General features: G+C 40.0%; 1 protein-coding gene across 1 annotated transcript; it reads right to left on the reverse strand.

Annotated features, from left to right (window-relative positions):
- Nucleotides 1-13,835: 13,835 nt before the first annotated feature.
- On the reverse strand, nucleotides 13,836-21,034 carry TM4SF1 (transmembrane 4 L six family member 1). Its single transcript, XM_033089204.1, has 6 exons — nucleotides 20,768-21,034; nucleotides 20,195-20,455; nucleotides 18,662-18,751; nucleotides 18,428-18,573; nucleotides 15,894-16,074; nucleotides 13,836-14,040 (listed from the first exon to the last, which is right to left on the reverse strand). Exons 2-6 carry the CDS (start codon nucleotides 20,369-20,371, stop codon nucleotides 14,026-14,028), a joined length of 609 nt encoding a protein of 202 aa, XP_032945095.1. The 5' UTR covers nucleotides 20,372-20,455; nucleotides 20,768-21,034; the 3' UTR covers nucleotides 13,836-14,025.
- Nucleotides 21,035-21,745: the final 711 nt, after the last annotated feature.

Consider the following 21,745-nt stretch of genomic DNA (forward strand, 5'->3'; position numbering starts at 1 on the left):
CTATAAATTCTCCTAATTCTCATGTTAGTCAAAGGAAGGCTCATTTCTGGACCCTTAAGCACTGTCCTCCACTTTTCCTCTTACTGAAGTGCAAATGTACTGCATAGGTGGCCCTTTAAAATCAGCGCACGGCGGCCCCTGGCTCCTTCGCACAGTTGACACTGAGTGTCTCCTCCGTGCCAGCATTCTCACACACGTTACATGAGCTGAACATTAGCATTCCCACGGGACATAGGGGGCGAGAGAAGCGGAGAGACATTAAGAAATTTGCGTAAGATCATGAAAGTAGGAAGTGACAAAGACGAGAGTAGTACCAGGCTGTTCTTACTGCTGCTTCTCCTTCTTTTGAGCCTTCTCTAAAGAATTGTGGTATGGCCTGTTTCCTGGCCTTAAATATATTCGCAGCAAAGCAAAAAAGGCAGCCAACTCCCGTGAGAGTCTTCAGAGACCTCTAAATAGGCCTTTTCCCTGAATAGCTTGCTGTCTTTCATCTTGGGAACACAGAGTGTTTCATAAACATTCTCTCATGCGTCCTCCTAGCACCAGGCATTTTCAAACAAATGAGTTCATGCTTGCAAAAAGTCCTTGAGCTCTGAAGGCTGCAGGCACATTGTGAAGGTAGAACTTTGTCCTAAAGCCTGAAGACCTGTCACAGAGTCACAGCCTTGGAGCGTTCTCCTGTGAAAATGTCAGACTTTCCAAGTCATGGGGGTGGAGGCAGGAATTGGGGGAAGCAGGTCCAACAAAGCCATCCCTGGTTTGGAGATGGAGTAAATCTATAAAGCAGAGACGCCAAAGGGAATTCCACTGGCAACTCTGATGAGTTACTGGTTTCTGCCTGGTATGCTGAGTAGAAAAGGATCCTAAGGCCAATTCTGGGCCTATTACTGATATCTGCCATGGGTGCAGGGCTGGAGAGTTTGCAGCATATGTTAAGGAGTTTGTTCCTCTTGCTACAGACCAGTGACTCTCAATGCTGGCAGCGTATTAAACCATCAGAAGACCTTTTGAAAAATCCTAGTGCCCCGGCCTCAAACTAGACCAATTGAATCAGAATTTCAGAGTGGGGCCTGGTTATCCTTACCTTTTTTTTTTTAAGTACCAGGTGATTTGAATTGGCATCCAGTTCTGAGAGCCACTGCTGTAAGATTATCTATCACCTTCTAGGGCAATCATTCTTTCTCAGCCTTGACTGTACATTGGGATCATGTGGGTTGTATTAATATTTTATTGGTGTCTAGGTTGCATCCCTATACGTCCTGATTTAGTTGGTCTGGGCTATGGCCTAGGCATTGGGAATTTCAAAAGCTACCAGGTAATTTTCTTTACCAGCTTTATTTTTTAGAGCACTTTTGGTTTCACAGCAAACTTGAACAGAAGGTACAGAGAGTTCAATTCCCATGTCATAATTTGCCGTGTAAAACGTGCACCCACATTTTTGGCCCAAACTTAATCTTGCTTTTTAATTTTTTAATTCAAAATTGTATTTGTTTACATTTAGGCATTTTTTTTTATTATAAAGGAAGTTTAGCATTTATTTTTTAACATATTATAGTTCAAGAAATTGTATGCAACAAATAATTACAAAACACAAGAACAGATACAAGGTACAAGAAATTTTATGTACCGCTAACAAATTTACTATATTTACCACCATAGAAGGCCCAAAACTCTTTGTCGTTGTAAGTTTGTCGTAAGTTTCAATAAAACCGATTATCATATTCCAGGGTATCATTTTGCATGCAGATATCGTTATTGATTTCTAGAGTTACACTTTAACTCATAAGCATAAATAAAAGAACTAAAAACATTTATATAGATACGGAATTAGCACTACCCATGTATAATGTGCGTCCTTATTTTTCCCTAACAAATTTGGGCAAAAAAGTGCACATTATACATGGCACAATACGGTAACCTCTGTCCCCCATGCCTGCATATCCTCCCCATTATCAATGCCCCACAGAGTGGTACATTTGTTACCATTGATGAACCTTTATCGACACACCATTATCACCTAATGTCCATAGTTTACCTGAGGGTTCACTCTTGGTGCTGTACATTCTATGGGTTTAGATAACTGGATAATGACATGTACCTACCATTACAGTATCATCCAGTGTAGTTTTGCTGCCCTAAACATCCTCTGTTCTCTGCCTATTCACCCCTCCCTGCTCTCTCACCACACCCAACTCTGGAAACCACTGATCTTTTTACTGTCTCCATAGTTTCAGTTTTTCCACAATGTCATATCGTTGGAATCATACAGTATACAGTTTTTTCAGATTGGTTTCTTTCACTTAATAACATGCATTTAAGGTTCTTCCATGTCTTTTCATAGCTGGATAGCTCATTTCTTTTTTAACAGTGCATAATATTCCATTGTCTGGATGTACCAAGGTTTATTTATTCATTCACCTTCAGAAGGACATCTTAGTTGCTTCCAAGTTTTGGCAATTATCAATAAAGCTGCTGTAAACCTATATGTGTATGTTTTCAACTTACTGGGTAAATACCAAGAAGTGCAATTGCTGAGCTGTATGTATGGTAGGAGTATGTTTAGTTTTCTAAGAGACTGCTAAACTGTCTTCCAAAGTTACGTTCCCATCAGCAATGAAGAGTTCCTGTTGCTCCATATCCTCACCAGTGTTTGGTGTGTTGTCAGTGTTTTGCATTCTGGCCACTCTAATAAGTTTGTAGTGGTATTTCCTTTTAATTTGCAATTCCCTAATGACATCTGATGTTGAGCATCTTCTTTTTATTTTATGTATTTTTTTCTATTGGGGAATATTGGGGAACAGTATGTTTTTCCAGGACCCATCAGCTCCATGTCAAGTCATTGTTTTCAGTCTAGTTGTGGAGGGTGTAGCTCACTGGCCCATGTGGGAATTGAACTAGCGACTTTGGTGTTATGAGCACTGCGCTCTAACAACTGAGGCAACTGCTGCCCACCAATGGCTCAGTTGAGCATCTTTTCATATGCTAGTTTTCCATCTGTATATCTCCTTTGGTGAGGTGTCTGGTCAGGTCTTTTGCTCATTTTTAAATCAGGTTGTTTTCTTATTGTTGAGATTTATGAGTTCTTTATATATTTTGGATAATAGTCCTTAATCACATGAGTCTTCTGAAAATATTTCCCCCCCACTCTGACTTCTCTTATCTTGACAGTGTCTTTCACAAAAGCAGACATTTTAAATTTTAATGAAGTCTAGCTTGTCAATTATTTCTCTCATAGATTATGCCTTTGGTGTTGTATCTAAAAAGTCATTGCCGTATCCAAGGTCATCTAAGTTTTCTCAAATGTGTTCTTCTAGGAGTTTTATAGTTTGGCATTTTATATTTAGGTCTGTGATCCATTCTGAGTTAATTCTTTTTTTTTTTTTTTTTTTTTTTTTTTTTTTTTTTTTTGGCTGATGGACGTCCACTTATTCCAGCACCATTTGTTTAAAAGATTATTGTTGCTCTATGGTACTGCCTTTGCTCCTTTGTCAGAGATCAGTTGGCTATATGTGGGTTTATTTCTGGGCCCTCTGTTTGGTTCCATTGATCTATTGCTCTATTCTTTGGCCAATACCACACTGTTTTAATTACTGTAGCTTTATAGTAAGTCTTGAAGTCAGGCAACATCAGTCCTCCAACTTTGTTCTTCCTCTTCAATATTGTATTGGCTATTCTGGGTCTTTTGCATCTCCACATAAAATATAGAATTTGTTGCTATCCACAAAATAACTTGATATGATTTTGATTGGGATTGGATTGAATCTATATAGACCAAGTTGGTAAGGATTAACACCTTGGTACTATTGAGTCTTTCTATCCAAGAACATGAAATATCTCTCCATTTAGTTTTTCTTTGATTTCTTTCATCAGCATTTTATAGTTTTCCTCATATAAATCTTGTACATATTTTGTTGGATTTAGACCTAAATATTTCACTTTTTTATGGTGCTAATGTAAATGGTATTTTGTTTTTAATTTCAAATTCCACTTGTTCATTGCTGGTATATAGGAGAGCAATTGACTTTTGTGTATTAACTTTATATACTGCAAACTTACTATAATTGCTTATTAGTTCTATAATTTTTTGTTGATTCTTTTGGATTTTTTACAGAAGCTATCGTGAACAAAGATATTTTATATTTTCTTTCTAATCTGTACACTTTTTATATCCATTTCTTGTCTTATTGCATTATGTAGGACTACCAGTATGGTTTTGAAAAGGAGTGGTGAGAAGGGATATACTTGCTTTTTTTCTTGATCTTAGTAAGAAAATGTCTACTCATCATAAAGTATGGTATTGACTATAGTTTTTTTTTGTATCAAGTTGAGGAAGTTCTCTCTATTCCTGGTGTGATAAGGTTTTTTTTGTTTTTTGTGGGTTTTTTAAAATCTTGAATGAGTGCTGGATTTTGTCCATCTGTTGATATGGTCATGTGACCTTTTCCTTTTTTAGTTTGTGGATGTGATGGATTACTTTAATTGATTTTTAAGTGTTAAGCCAGCTTTGCATACATGGAATAAATTCCACTTGGTTGTGATTATAATACTTTTTGTACATTGTTAGGTTTGATTTGCTGATATATTGTTGAAGATTTTTGCATCTATAGTTATGAAAGATATTGGTCTATACTTACCAAGTGATTTCAGTGTGCAAACAAGGTGAAGAACCCCTGTTCTAAAGGTTAAAAGGAAGAAGTATGTGAGTTCTTTACATGTTGAGTGGCTACTGAACCCCAGAGTTCATGGCTTGGATGAGGAAGAGGAAGGTGAGGCAAGAATTAATAACAGTAATAATACACTGTAACTACTTTTTAATGGACAAAACAATATATCTGACACAAAATTTTATACTTTCCAATGAATTTTTACATAGGATCTAATTTAATCAGATTAATGGTAAACAGTTAGTGATAATATTATTATTTCTATTTTATAGGTTAGAAAATTGAGGCTCAGAGAGAAAAAGTGACTTGTCCAAGATCAACAGCCATAACCCCAATCCAGGGTTCTTGACTGAAACCCAGCACTCTTTTTATGATTCTTCAGCTATTCAAATTTCTATCATTCTTTAGTACTCAAATGTGCTCACCAAATAAGAGTCCAGTAGTCATTTAATCCCCCGTGATATTAAAGGGGAATGACTTCCACAGCGGGAGGGAGGAATCTTCAAACAGGCAAATGGAGAGAATCACCAAGCTCTGGTCTATGGAAGCTCTTTAGTTTGCTTCACCTTCAGAAGCAGAGCTGGTGGGAGGGTGTAAGGTGTGGAGCCATGAAAAGTGTGGTGCTCAGGGAGGGTCACAGTAGCCTCTGTAGTCCTTTTCTTTATACCTGAGCCTTGTTCTCATCTGGCACAACTCCATAAACCATCAAACCCTGATACCTTCACCTACATAGGGAGCCCTGATCATGTGGACATGACTACTTCTCTTATTATACAAGTTGGGACACATGCTTGCCTCTAGTGTAATGCTTCCCTGGGACAAAGAAACACCCAATCACTCACTGATTACGTAACTCATAGGGCACTCTGACCCTCTAGCCAGGGACACTAAATAGTGAATCACCCAGTTTGCCTTTGCAGAAGCTGGTTACTAACACGTCATTTCACTTCTGTTTCTTTCCAAACTCAAGCTTTGTCTGCCTTACATCCATGTCATGTCTTTCGCCCCTACCCCACTACACCCATGCACAACAGGATGTATGGGCAAACACAGATGGAAGTTGCTTTTCAACCATTGCAGAGGATTTTAGGCTACATATACTACTGCTCATACTCACATACAAGCACAACCCATGATAAATACATTGGAACTCATAAATGGAGTTGATGGGAGAACTGGCTTGATACTAAATTATGTGATGAAATGAAATGTCTTATATCTCCGAAACTCTGTGGTCTCTCCCATGCAGAGAAGTCTCCCTCTTGAATACCAAGACAACCACAATAGAATTTCTTTTCCTCCAAAATTTTGACATTAGATATCAGGACCTGCCCCCACCCCAAATCTAGGGAGCTAGATTGCTTAAAGAGCACAATTTTTTAGTGTTCCCCTCGACAACTGAAGTCAGGTCCACAAGGGTGATAAACTTACACACCTATCTGAGAGCAGAAGATATGAACAAAGCACATCTAAGGTCCTGCCCATTGAACAGGCAGCAACTAATTATATGGAGACTTTTCTTCTTTCATCCTAAACTCCTGGCTGTCATTGAAGGATTCCTCTGGTATCTATCCTCTACTGCCATTTAATAAGTTTACCATGTTCCCAACTCTGTGCTTTTATTCTCATCTGCTGTTGACTTTCCAAAGCGGCAGCCCTAGGGTCTAATAGTTAAATCATTTGGGAAGTTTTGAGTTAAATAAATTTTCAACAAGATTTCTCAGTGCTTCTGAAATGTTAATGTGCATGGTAAATCTTCAGGAAGGTTTGTATTGTGTGCACTAGATCCCAGACTTTTTCAAGGGCATTTCATGGAACATCTATTTAGTTTAGAAGATGCTGGTGAAGTCCCTGACAGAGACAGCTATATCTTCCACTGCTATGGGTTGAATTGTGTCCCCTCAAAACAGATATGTTGAATTCCTAATACCCAGTACCTCAGAATATGACCTTTTTTGGAAATATGGTCTTTCTAGAGGTAAGCAAGTTAAAATGAGGTCATTATGGTGAACCCTAATGCAATGTAACTGACTGATGTTCTTATAAAAAAAAAGGAAAATTTAGATAGAGACAGACGTGCAGAGAAGGAAGATGATATGAAGAGATACAGGAAGAAGGTAGTCTTCTACAAGCTAGGGAATGCCTGAGGCTACCTGAAGCTAAGGGAGCGGCCTGGAAGAGATCCTTCCTTAGCATCTTCATGGGCCTGCTGACACCTTACTATTGGACTTCTGGTCTCCAAAACTGTGAGACAATACATTTCTGTTGTTCTAATCTACCCAATGTGTGGTACTTTGTTACGACAGCCATGGGAGACAAATACATTCCCTAATATCCATTTTTCTAGCTGGATAGTAGATAAATTAGGTTCATTTTTTTAATCTCTATACTTCTCAAAAAAAAAATACCTTTGAATCTTTCTATAATAATCTTAAAAATAACACAAATACCCATTCTTCTCCTCTTCCATTTTAACAGAAGTATCAATTTTTAAGTAGGCAAGTGGCCAGCTAGACTAGAGCTCAACACGCTCTTTTTGAAAAAGGCCAGATTGTAAATATTTTAGGCCTTGTGGGACATATAGTCATGTTACAACTGATATGGGAGAGCCCCCTCACATTGGAAATTGTAAGTCTCCTTTTCCCTAGTTTCTTAGCTCCTTAGCCCCTGGCTTTGATTACTCTTCTAATCAGTTTCTGAATCCTAGACTAAAGATTGTTCCTAGCCTGAATCACAGAATGTCTCTCACCCCTGCTCCAGATAAGTACTTAAAAGCCTGTGACTTCCCAACATGCCCCAAGCCGTTCCGGACCCCCCAAGGCCAGTATACTTGTTGATTGTAATCATTGAAACTTAATGTTCTTTCCAAACCCATTCTGGGCCCATCTCCTAGACAATTGATGTCACCAGAATGACTGATTGAATGGCCACAGGCTCTATAGAGCTAACGGATTTATTAATTAAAATCTATTTTTCCTCATTTAGGGGACTTCGGGATACAGAGGATACCCCAGCAAGATTGCCAGTCACAACCAAAGAAGCCAACACGGTCTTCCAGGCGGATCTCCAGACCCCTTCCTCTCATCTGAGATCAGATAGGGAGAGAGTTCCGTGAATTCCCGAATAGATAGGGACAGCTCTACATCCCTGTCCAGCAGGAAGCAGATACAGAAGAAAAGACCTTCTGTCCCTCAAGTTCCCATAGAGATTTTATGGGGATCACGTCTCTCAAGAGGAAAACAAGGCAGGTAGTTAGAGATAGGCATCAGGTCTCTGCATTACCACCCAAAAGACTTCCCCTTGTCACCCAAATCTTCTTTTCATTGTAATTATCTACCTCTATGAGGAAACAAATGGGTACAAAATACCCAACTAAATTAAACCGGTCACTCACACCTGCTCAGTGAAGGCCACAACGACCTTCATTTCACCTGGGCCTTATCATACCATCATTATAATATTATACATATGCCCAGAAGTTCATTATAACAGACTGAATTCTGGGAAAGAACATGTGCAGTCTAAAAAGATGAGGTAATCATCTTGTCAATCACAGGTGTCAATCAAGTGATTCCACACCCGGAAAGGAACAGCCCATTCTAAAAAAAAAAGGATAAAAACTCCAAGTCCTCACCAGTCATGCCTTTTTTTGAGCCTCCTGAGCCTTGCCTTTGCTCAGGACCCACTCCACCCTCTTTGGAGTGTACTTTCTCTTTTAATAATGGCCCTTGAGCCACTGCATTCTGCTCGGGCCCGCTTCTCTTTCTTCGAAGTGTACCTTTTTCTTCTAGTAAACTGCTTTTTCATTATTTTACCTCGATATCTTGTTCAATTCTTTGCTCGAGATGCTAAGAACCTGGACATCGCGCCGAGGAGGGCCCACTGTCCGGTAACACAACTACTCAGTTCTGCATTGTAGCAGGAAAGGAACCACAGAAAATATGTAAACAAATGAGCGTGGCTATGTTCCCATAAAGCTTTACAGAAACAGGCAGCAGACCAGATTTGGCCCATGGGCCATAGTTGGTGGACTTCTGATTAGTGAGCACCTACTACATGCCAGGCACTGTTCTAGAAGCCAGGAATACCATAGTGAACAACATAGTCAAGGACTCTGCCTCAAGGAACTTGGAAAATCTTGTTCATAGCTCTGTCCTTGGCACCTGGTGCAGGGCAGGGCACACAATGCGCAATCCAGAAATACTGAGCCAGTGAGTGATTGATTGATAGTCTCTTGGGCAGGAAGACATGAGCTAAGCCTTTTGGGTGCTGGGCCAGGGGGAAACTCTGAGGCCCCTGGGGTGCTAACTACAGAACAACCAAAGAATCTCTATTGGCATTTTGATTCTTCAACGAGGCAAAAACAAACCAACCAACACCAATGAGTTCTTAAATGCACCAAAAAATTAAAAAATAAATGAAAAGAATGATCACAGCAACATGTTTCCTAAGATACAAAAACTGGAAACAACCAGAATATCTATTAATCAAATCATGGGTAAATAAACTGTCACATATGTGAAGCTTGCGGTGAGATAATGAAGCTAAGAGAGTCAGGCGGGTTGAGAAAGGTGAGTGCTTTATTCTGCGCTCCCGGGCGAGGTTCACCGGTCCACAGATGGGGCCGGAGGAGTCGCACCCAGGGTAGAGGGAGGGAGGCACATATGCGGTTTTTGGGGTGGGGGTTGGCTGAGTGAGGTGGCAGATGAGCAGGCCCCCCTAGTGCAGATCGGGTGCCAGCGACTGTGTCCGGAGTTGCTTATCGCACCAGCGGTCTGCTGCCTTTTCTGGGAAACGCCAGGGGCCTCAGTCTCTGTCATGTGAGGAGGGGTCTGACTTGGCAGAGGGGTATGACGTGGCTCCCGGTCGGTTTGACCATGCCCGTAGCTGACCTAACAATATATTCAAACAACAGAACACTATACCACAACGGAAAATAACAAACTAGTCCTACATGAGACAGCACACATAAATCTCAAAAACATTGCAAACTGAAACCACCCACCCCCACTGCCAGTTTGGACACTGAAAACTGAAACCGTAAGTCATTCCACAACTTACTGTCTACACTATTACAATTTTATTATTCTTTGTTAGCATAGCTTTGCTCTTCTAGAATACTCTTCTCCCGGCAAATAACTTCACTGTTCATTATAGGAACTTCCTGAGAGACCCACCATCTCTTCAATGAAGAACATCAACAGTATATCTCTCTCGAGTCTTTGAACCTCTCACCTCAAAATCCTTGCTTTACTGTTCCCACCAACGCTAAACAATACAATCCTTACCAATCCTATTCAAATCTTCAGATTAAAAGACTCACCTTAAGCCAGATTCAAAATCTCAAATTCAACTTATTCCTTCCTCCTCCAACACACTACCAAAGTTCTTTCAAGGTGGTGTCCTCCTTGATGGCAGTAAACAGTACACTCAGCTGTCTTTTATAAACAGATTGTTCTGGTGATATTTTGGGAGCCAGCATTCAACAACATAATGTTTAGTGAGAAAAACCAGACACAAAAGAGAACATGCTTTATGAATTAATTTATATAAAGTTCAAGAACAGGCAAAATTGATCTATGGTGATAGAAATCAAAACCGTATTTATTCCAGATGTGCGCAGTGGTGGTGAGCTGCATATTGTCTGGGAGAGGATATGAGAGTTTTCTGGGTGCTGGAAATGTCCTATATCTTGATCTAGATGGTGGTTACATAGGTATAAACATATGTAAAACATTCACTGAGGTGTACATTTTTGTTCACAATTTACTAATATAAAAAAGTGATTTAAATAAAAAGTTAAAAAAAATTTTTTAAAGGTTACAAATTGAATACTCATAGATGTCGCAGATTATCGGGGGAGCTGACTGCAGTTTAAGAATCACGGCTTTAGTCAAGGGGTTGCCTTCAACAATATGGAGTTAGGTATTCAGAGAGATCCCAACCCGGATACTTTGGTTTTGCTTTCAGACCCTTCTCAGCATCGTCTACATCTGAGACTCTAGTGGCCATTGCAATTGGCCCTGAGCCCTGCACATGAATCAGTGTATTTGTACACGTGACAGAGAGGGGTGTGGTGAGAATTAGCAAGTGGAATGCTTGACAGTCTTCTACTTGCAGGATGCAACTTGTGAATATAGACACCTTGAAACTGCCCCTCTTGAGGCACTATTATCGTGTTACGCCTATAAAAACCTAGTGTGGGAACTCTAGCATAAGGAGACTCGTCACCCTTTTCTCTGTTTTAAGGATTTAGCTAGGTTAGCCGTGATTACATTTAGAACTGTGTCAAAATTGGGGGAGGATTTCATTCTCGTTATTTGTGACATTCACCCAAATTGTCTTATGTAGCAATAGTTTGTTCTTTTCAATTGCTCTATAGTAGAAAAATGTGTGTATATGTTTATGCTGTGTGTGTGTGTGCATGCGTGTGTGCAAGCGTGCGCATGTGCGTGCATGAATGTTGCCAGGTAATAATGAGCTGTTTCAGTACCCCTGAGGGAATTTCCAGCCAAATTGAAGGATTTAGAACATTATAGACTTAGAGTGTGAGCCATAAATATAAATAAACTAGGACAGACGGTAACTTGTGTAAGCTGTTTCCTCTGGGCAATGGCAATGTCTATTATTGAAGAATTTACAAACCAAGGGAAAGTCTGAGTCACTCAAATTTGGGCTCTGAGTTGGGGATGACTGAGGGTCACCGGGGCCTGTTGAAGCCCCCTCAGTGGGTGGAGTGGCTGGAGGAAATAAGATCCCAGCACCTGGACAGGATGACAGAGAATGTAGCAGAGACCAAGGAGAGGAGCTGGAAAAGCCTGGGTTTTCATGTTAAACTTACCTGGATTTGAGTTATGGTTTTCTCACTTGCTAAAGATATGGCCTTGGACAGACTACTTAATCTCTCTGAGCTTTGACTATAAAATGGAGACAAGCACCACCTTTTAGGGCTGTTGGTAGGTCCATGAAATAATATGTGAAGAAACTAACTGCAACAACTGACATATTGAAGGAATGCAATACATGGTTGTTATTATTACTATCATAGTTAATAATTATTATTGCCTTTCCTTTTAGGATACATTTAGGAAAACAAGGTGCTTATAACTGATTGTTATGCCTCTTTTTTTTTTGGATTCTGTTTCAGGGATTCTTAACTTGGTGTCCAAGAACTCCCAAGAGGCACTTGGGTAGATATCTGTGAGAATGGGTGTTAAACTTGGATGGAAAAAAAAGTCATTATTTTTTAACCCTAATGAAAATTAGTATTTCCTTTATTATGCCTGCATGCCACAAATCACAGTAGTATCAGCAATACTGATCATGCTTTGATCAACAACATAAAATTGCATATTATTTTCATACCACATTAAAATTGTTGCAGGTATCTCAAAATTTCAATTGGAATCATATTGCAAAATACAGTAGTTCTTCTTAGACCCACTTATTAGACTACTGCTAGATCACATGGGATCTTTGTTTTTCTGTCTACAAATGTTGATGTGATAGAGCTGGCTATCACGACAAACTATCTTATAATTTTCAAATATATTTTGATAAAATATTTCAATGTGTTGATTTACTTTGTAATCCTATGTCCTTTCTTTTACACAGTTTTAAACAGTCTTCAAAGGAGTCTGCAAGTTTTGCCAGACTGCCAGAGGGACAGAGGCATTAAAAGGATTAGGACCCTTCGGTCAGGAAACCATTGCAGGGCGCCTTACAGAGAGGAGGAACTCCGCTGTCTAACAGCCAGGAAGCTTCTTTATTAACTTGCTTGTCTGTTGCCTAGACAAATAAATACCTGTATAGATGTAGATGTGAACAAAACCAGCTCCATCTCTGTGTCCCAGATTTCATTTCATTTTTGGTTTCATGCTGTGATTTTGACCAACCTCACTGTCCTTAGCAAGCATGTCAAAGCCTTCTAGTTGATAATTATCTGTGTTCCTTAAAATGCAGCCATAAATATTTTTCTTAGGAAGGCATGACAACTAGAGAAAAATACCTTCTCTTTATGGTGGCCATTATACCTTTGCTCCACCGTTGGACAACAGCAAAAGCAGAAAATTTCTGAAGACAATACCCAATAGATCAGGGGACCCTGTGGCTTGAAAGAGCCTAACTCTGTACAACAGATATAAAAAGCAAGAGAGAAAATATCTGTTACCCTCCCCAGGAGCCTGATGTCTGCAGCATCCAGCAGAAAGGAAAGTTTCCTAACTGGGGTGATGAACCCAAGGGATGGCTTAGCAATGACAATGCATGGATAGCAGCGAAGGCAGAAAAGGAGGGATAGGATGAGAGAGAAAAAGTAGGATAAAGAAACCAGAAGAGCCCCCTAGCAATAGGGGCTGCACAGCTTGCAAGCTGGGGGGGGGGGGGTGTGTCTATATATATATATATGGAGAGGGAGAGAGAGAGAGAGAGAGAGAGAGAGAAGGGGGAGGGGGAAAGGACAATGAAACTGAAGAAGAAAAAAAGTGGTAGTGAATACTTTATTTTGTTGTATTTAAACAATCAAGTTTTAGGGATATTTCCTCATGATCCTCCTGCCCCGCCTTGCTCCTCCACCCCCCCAAGCCCCCCAATTTTCTTATGATGATGATCAACTGTTTTATTCCGTTTCCCATCTTTCTTTCTGTCCAATTATCCAGGCCTTTCTCTTATTAAATACATGACCCTTAAGACTTGTCTTGGAAGGACAAAAAGCTTTCCACATGTTAAGAAAATTTAGGATCTCGCAGTACTCACAGCAACTAGCTGCACTGTTTGCGACCCACTCATTTAGCTTGGAGCGTTCTCAGTCAGTCCTTCCGGTCTGGGCACCTGTCTGTCTCTCCCAGAACGGGAAACAGTTCAAAGAGGCCTCGTGTTAGATATTTGTAGGCATATGAATGGGAAACACCATATAAACAGTGGAAAGAACATCTTTTCAAGTTGTTGGATTTTCTCCTTCATGATCTTAAAAAAAGCAACTAGAAATAGTTCATTTAATAAACACGAGCACATGTATATACAATAGTAATTGGAATGTAATATTTACCTTTGTAATGTTTGTAATGTTTTTTAAAAACATTACTTCAAGCCGGAGTTTACCTCAGATATACTGAGGACTGTCACTCAGTCTGTAAATTACCTCTAGAGTGTGGTTTATTTTCTCAGTCCTTAAAAAAAAAAAAATATTTGCTAAGTTCAAACACTGACATCACGTGAAGATGCCAGTCTTTACGAACATTTATAAAAGTAGAATATGAGAAGTATGATACACTAGTACAAAGTTTTACAAATTAAGACAAGTAAAATATATAAATTACAATGAGATAAAGGAAGATTGTGGTCTCGTCTTGGGGTGGTTCTTTTAACAGTCATATTGCTGTAAAGAAAATGAAATATGCATTAGGGTATGATCAGGCTAAACAAACAATGATGACATTTCAGTCTTTTTAATTCCTGTTTTAAGCAAACATAACTGATCTCCACTTCAGCAGAGCTTTGACCAACAATACTGAGAGCTTAGACAATGCTCACACAATGTTTCCTAAACAAACCAGACAGACCCGTTGTCCTCTCTGAGTAATAGCTGGGAAAGGGCCATGGAAACTGTGGCTTACCAATGCTAGGTTGGCTTTGAATGTGATTGGGGTAGGCTTTTAATCTTAGGGGTTTAAGAGATAATGCCATGGGAGTTTCACGCAGGAGTGGATTCAGTGTGGATAACCTTTCCACTTAAATGCTACCGAGTTACACACCTGACTCATCTGCACTAAAAACCTTGAAAGTCACTTTTGTCTTATAAACAAAGGTAACAGATCTGCACTGCAGTGTTTGGGAGGAAGCCATCCCTGCTGTGACTCAGAGGCTAAACCCAATGGGACTATTTGCTCTCCCCCAGAGGAGAGCATCACTCTGCTAAACCACTACAACTCTGGTCATTGACATACACCTATTATGTCCGCCTCCAAAACGCATGAGTGCTGAAATCCAGTTGGGCCTCACTGAATTTAAACTCTGCCTTATACTAAATTCAAGGCTAAAGATAAGTTATATTATAGTAATCCCGAGAGGATTCTTCTTTGCTTTTCCCTAAACATATTGCCTGGAAAGAACTCCATGTTAAAGGTTTCCCACTCCTTTGTTTTCCTGGAAATTTGGTGAGCTGCCAAGGAAATTATTAATCTTGCTGCACTTGCCTGATAAAGAAAACTACATTTTTATTTTAACTCCCCCTCAAAAATTATGGAAAGTTTCCATTTATTTACAACAAAGGTTTTTTATGACAACAATAGGCTTTCAGTGTTCATTAGGTTTCATCTTATTTTAAAAGAAATAGAGAACTTGAACCAGAGAAATAAATGGTTAGGAAAATATAAATTAAATAAGTTTCTGTTTACCTAATCCTGTTTTACAGAGTAGGACATAAAACAAACCCCTCAAAAAATTGGGCCAAAGCTGGACTTCTATCAATTCAATAACATATGGTTTTTAGGAGGATATAGAAACAAGAATTTTCCCCACTACTAACAAAAGCATATTTCTCTTCAAAATCATATCCCCAGGAAACAAGTGCTTCCTGGTTTTCTTTCACAGTGAAAGGCTTTTCATGAGCTGCTATTGAAAGACCACTCGTGGTTCTCTGTGCTTAGCTGTTTGGGCATTCTTATGACTCCTTATTAGGAAGGAATTGTAGAAAACCCAACAGAACAGCAAGTGTTTCATACAGGTTAAGACCAGGTGCTGTGGAAATAAATGATCCAGGATTTGAAACCTGTTACTTCCTGACAAGATGATTTTAGACATATTGCTTAATTTCTGAGTCATAGTCTCATCTGAAATATGGGTTTAGTGCATTCCTAGTGCAATGAATGTTGGCTATTATTTGTGAATACTAGTTGGGAACATGAGAGATGCAAAAAGAGGACATTTCTTTTGTGCCTGCAGCCAGAGCAGTGGTAGTGAAACGGGCACTTTGTCTATTTGGGGCATTTTCCTTTGTTCACAGAGCCAACTAGGGAGAACCAAGATAACCCCATGACTGTGACATTCAAGGAAACATTATTAAGAGCAAAAATGAATGCCATAAATGCTTTGCCACAAAGACGTGTAGGAATAAATGCTGGTCGGCTGAGCAATGTTTGATTTTGCCTTTTTCTCGGTGGTGAGAACAATAATGCATTCGGTACTTGCATAATGAGGGTCAAGCTACAACATCTTCACACAGGTTCTTACCTGATGGTGAGTACAGCAGTAGCCACATATGCCTCCAAGCACTCCGTTTATTACTTGAATAAGACACAAGATGAATTCAATTCCACCAAGTGCCAAGAGGATGGAAAACAGAGACACATTCCATTCCACAACATGCTTGGGTTCAATGCATTGGGACCATGAGGATCTCTCCAGAAGGTACCTATGAAAAAAAGAGAAACTTCTGACACCTGATGACACTTAATGGGATGTCTCATAAGATACTTCTTGTGTGGTGTGTTTTTGTTCAGAAAAAAAAAAAGGAATGAATTAATTTCATGTCCTATATCAAAATTTTCCAATCCAAGTCATTCCAAAAAAACAAGAATTTACCCAGATCTTGTTGCAATGATAAACAAATTTCAGCAAAGCGTACTGAGCACTCAGAGTGAGTTAGACATCAAGCCAGGACCGCGGATACAATAGTGAAAGTGGCATGGGTTCTGTCTCAAGACAAGCACTACTTAAGGGAAGAGACAGTAAACAATCTCAGCGCAACAGGTATACTAACCAGGTAAACCAAGTGTTGAAAGAGCCACAGAGGAAGGACTCCTAGCCTACGCCCAGGAGAATACCTACTTTTGTATCTTTTCCACAAGTCTGAGCTCCATGAAGGTAGGAACTAGACCTTCTATCATTGTATAGCCAGCCCCTAGACCAATATCCGGCACATAGCAGGTACTCAACACATTTTAAAAGTAATTGAACAATATATAGCAATCCAAAGTCACTTTGTGAAATGACTTAGGAGATTTTCTAAATACCTGGATAGTCTTACAGTGTAAAAAATTCTCTCATTCCTCTCCTAGAATTTCAGCCTTTGCTACATCATAGAGTGTTTGAATTCTTAATGAAATAGTATTTAATCATGTAGGAAAATCTAGAATTGACTTAATTCCACAGAGAGATCTGGTATAATTCTCCCCTTATCACTTCTTCCTACCACAACAGAACAAAGGGGCTGGGAATTAGCGAAATAGCTTTGGAATGGTTCATTGAGCAAATCAGAAATTCAATTTGTTGGTTACAAAATATTCTGGTCTTCTGGCCCTGTCTTTCCTCATGTTACTGAAACAAAACTCTGTAAGTTCGGGACACAATATAAAAACAATTCTCAGGACCCACTTGGCTATTGACCAACTAATCACTAGCTTGTGACCATTAGTTATTCCCCATATCGCAGTCCCTGGACAGGTTGAAATGAGGAGCTTACAATCAAACAGCTAGAAAAAACATTTAGTGATATGGATCTCTCCCTGCATTCCAGCTGCATTAGTGATGAGTTTTTAAGAGATGGGTTTGTGCAATAGTTTCGTATGTCTGCATACATGACTAACCAATTTCTATTAATAATTCAGTATGTACTGAACAAAAATAATCACAGTTTGAACACAAAAATTTCAAACTCCTGTAAGTGCTAATTTTCCTTCGGAGGCTGCCATTGGGCTGTATTCATTGTAAGTTAATAGGAGCATATTAATGGCTAACAGTAGCAGTGCTGACAGTGTGTCAGCTTCTGTGACAACTATTTTACATATGATGTCTCCTCAATCCTCCTGACAGCTGCCATTGGTTTTAGTTTTACAGACGAAGTAACTGAAAAGCGGAGAGCTCAGTTCACTCTTTCCTGGTTCCCCAGAGACAGTTAGTCCTAATACAAAGCTGGGATCAAACTCAGGTTTATCTAATTCCATACTTGACCTTATGACCTCACTTTGTGCTCTACAATTCATGGCAGACAAATATTCCTCATAATATAAGGGCAATTAAAATTCATTATTCATCTTATGTCTACTCATGAATCTCATAACTAAACCTAAGAAAGTTCAAAGGATGCTATTTCTTTCTTTTCTCAATAACAGATAAGAAATAAATATCAACATAAAACCATGGAACATCTTAAATTATCGTGATGTTAAAGTTGTATTAAGAACAGTCTTATATAGCAGTGGGTGCTGTGTAAAGGGTGCATTGTACATAGTGATTATGTTATATGTGAGTGTGTGTGTGTGTGTGTGTGTGTGTGTATGGGGGTAGTATGACTTCCCTAGGCTTTGGTTAAATTCACATAGTTACCATCCATATAAGGATTCCATAATATTTTCTTATAAAATCAGCCAATTGTTCTGAAATACTATACATACCATATATGAGCACAAACTCTACAGCCAGGCTACTTGGGTTTAAATCCTGACTGCATGTCCTAGTGATGTGACTTTGGATGTTATTTCATCTCTCTGTGCCTTTGTTTCCTCATCTTTAAAATGGGAGCAATAGTGGAAGTCACCTCACAGGACATTATGAGGACTGAATCAGTCCTTAGAGCTTTTCCAGGTCGGGGACAGAGCATCAATCCTCAGACACCCACTGCCTAAGCTGTGCCTGAGCCAGTGCCAAATAAATCTGGCTGAGTGGATGGATCAATAGATGACTGATGCCTTTTTAGTTTGATGGGTTTGCCACTATACACATGTGGTGGAAAAGAATGTGTGGTCTGTTGGGGCACAATTACTCACTGTCCCTCGGTGCTGGCAAAGGTATAGTTCCACTGGCCGGATGAATCAAGACAGAGTGGTCCTTCCGCTAAGCCCAGGGCTGCCACAATGACGCAGTAGCCAGATCCTGCAATTCCGATGACAGCAGCCAGTATAGAGGAAAGCATCTAGGGAAAAGAGAAACACCGGAAGTGAGCTACAGTGTCACGGTGACGTCATAGAAGCCTTTTTTTGCCACCAGAGGGGAGGCCCTACCGCGCATCTCTTGCCACAGTTTTCATTGCCGCCGCAGCCACAGCAGTCACCTTGCTCCAGCCCCATGAACACAAATGCTGGCAGGAATATCTGGTTAGAAAACAAGGAAATTAAAGTCAGTGTCTTTCCCCAAGTCCATAAGGGTCAGGTTAAGCATCTTTGGTAAAATATATTTTTTATGACGTTGTTGACTGGCTTTGGGTTAGGTTGATCAATGATCTCAAATAATGTAAAGCTATGAAAAGAAAAAACCTCTAAATGTAATATCCTTGTAAAACCTCTAAATGTAAATACTTGTTTTCATCTAAGGTGTGAAAACATTCTTTAGGGTGAGGCTGCAGTATGGGAAGGCTAAAATAATAATCGATGAATGTGTTTATTTCACAAGAGTGCCTAACTTTGAGACTCCAGCTGCAGACGCTGTTTTGGAACTATTAAACCTTATCTTTAAATCTGATTTGTTTTTTATTGTAAAACATAGAGAATACCAAACGTCTTTAACAGAAGAACTGAAATTTTTTTGTAAATGGGAGAGATGAAATCTCTGTATAATAAATGTGAACTGCTTCTATGAAGATACAATTGTGTGGTTTTAGCTTCATAATAAAGCTCTGTAAATAAAATAAGTATGAAATACTTTGAGTGTTAGATCAAAAGAAGTTTAAACAAGTGCGATGTTGAGGACAAATGATTATATTAACATGATAAAATGCTTAAATTCAAAATAGATTTACTAGACCATAATTAGTGTATAAAGGTTTAAATGCTTTAATATCCTGTATTTGACTAAGAAACCTATTGTGTGCAGTATTAGCAATTCCATAAAAGTTATCTTTAAAATTCTCAATCCCAGCATGTTAAAATAGCAAACTCAAGTTTGTCCACATTCTTTCCAGTCTGTGGTTAAAGCTAATATTTTCAGCTCCAAACTTGGCAAATTCCTCTCACTTCAATTAAAAACAAACCTTAGAAAAAAACTTTCCACTATTAGCTTCAGACACTGATTTGCTGCTAACTGTAGGATTTTCCCTAGACACCACACCCCAGCATTACATAAAGGAGAAAATTTATAGTTCTTTCTAAAGAGCAATGCACTTACAATTCATTATTTTTTCTGTTGCAGATGCCTGAGAATAAACAGCAGAGATTTTGAATCCAAAACTGTTGATTTAGACAGAGAACCAGCTGACTGCTCCCAGCTCCCCAGAGCAAATGTTAAATGACTGCCGGCTCCAGGACAAGAAACTCTAGTCTCTCAAATCTGATTTAAAAGCTAGTATCTGTTTCTAGTTGTAAAGTAAGAGAGTTTACCAAAAAGGTGTTCACTTTTAGTTGAAAGAGGATTTTGTAAAGCGATATCTAATAAAAGCAATACACTATACCTGTCTCAACTATTGCATAATCTGCTTTCAAAACAAGAACAAACAAATATCACTGGATTTGGAAATATGAATTATAGAAAGCTTTCCATGAAAACATCACATTCAATAGGAGAGAATTTTTTTAAGGTTGTAGCAATTTTGAACAACTTACCAGCAAGCCCCCTCCTGCGATGCCAGAAAAGTACCACACGAACCGACTGAGATGGTCTTCAGAGGCATACTTTGTGGCCCCATTGGGGAAGTAAAGCAAAATATTAGTTACGATGCAGAGGATCGCGAGCCACACCAAAGCATGCCCGATGCATCGTGCGCATTTGCCGTAGCACATGGTGGCTGGGAGCCTGGGAATTTATTTTTGCCCTCTTCACTCTGCAGCTCAGTGGTGGTCCAAATCCGATGAGAGTGTGCTCATCTGTGCAGAAAGCAAAAGCAATTTTCAGCCCATTCCTGCAACCTTTTAAATACTCTGAGTTCTTAGTCACCAGGAGGATGAGGTATTTTGCTTTCATTGGTCCGGATTGCAGGCTCCGGATGGGGTGTGGGGAGGTAGGGGGAATGTCCCGCCCTTCAAATGAAATCCTTGGGACGAGTGAAACCAGGGGCAGGATGTGAGAAACAGCCTCAGTCATATGTAAGAGAGAAAATGATTAATCCTCAACAAGGAACTCACGGCGCAACCCCTTTACAGGAAAAAGAGTCAACAGGAAAGTCTAATACAACTTACCAGTAACTGCCAAATGTCCAGTGTAGCTATTCTGCTTGAGGCTTTGAAAAGACAGAGGGCTGGACTCCTGCTCCATGCAGCTGTCTGGACAGCTTTCAGTCTGAGGGCTCTGTGTTCACTTCCACCTCTTTACTGATTTAATTCGAGGCCTGGGGCCAGTCTCCTGAGCTCTGAGCTCGTTTCCTTGTTTGTGAAAGGCAAGGTGTTTGAGCCATCACTCACAGATTGGAAGAGGCTGTTGGGACATCACAGCGCAGATTTCTTTCTCTCCTCCGCCTGCGGTAGGCTCTGCAGGACTGAGCCTGCTGTCCAGCCTTCCTGGATATCTGCCTCGAAAACAAACCTGGCACCAAAACAAAGGTGGCATTAGTCAACAAAGAGGACTCAGGCACCTTTTTAGTCCTGAGTATTGCTGTCAGGCAAAGTGTTGCCAGGGAGGGCCAAGGGAGGGCTAAAGTATAGGGGACAGATAGAAAGAAGAGAAAGAAGAGAAAGAAAGGAACAGGGGAGAAAGGGACTTGGCAAGCAGAGTGGGAGAACAAGATTGAGAGAACCTGGAATGACTTGAGTCATAAGTCATTGATCAGGGGCAGGGTGAACTGTGGTCTACCCATCCAGATCCAGAGGCAGGCTGTTGCAGGTTTGCACAGAAAAGCAGAGAAAGGGTGTTAGACCAGCTTTCTTAACGTGGTTATCTTGTAGAAGGAGAGGTCGGACTCTGAATCAGCTTAGCTTTTAAATAACAGGTTGCACAGCCAGCTGGGTGGGAAAGGACTGGGTGGCCAGGTGGGGCAGGACTGGAGAGGGGCCTCGTCACAAGACAGAATAGCGAGGACAGAAAAAAGGCCGAAGGACAAGAGGAGGAGTTGTTAGTTCAGAAGAGGAAGGGGAGCAGGGCTGGTGAATCCAGAAACTCAGGCTGAGGCCAGAGTCTGAAGAAGTTGGGCCCAAAGTAGAGCGCAAGACACACACAAAATG

Source organism: Rhinolophus ferrumequinum, chromosome 2 (genome assembly GCF_004115265.2).
Source record: "Rhinolophus ferrumequinum isolate MPI-CBG mRhiFer1 chromosome 2, mRhiFer1_v1.p, whole genome shotgun sequence".
Classification (NCBI taxonomy): Eukaryota; Metazoa; Chordata; class Mammalia; order Chiroptera; family Rhinolophidae; genus Rhinolophus; species Rhinolophus ferrumequinum.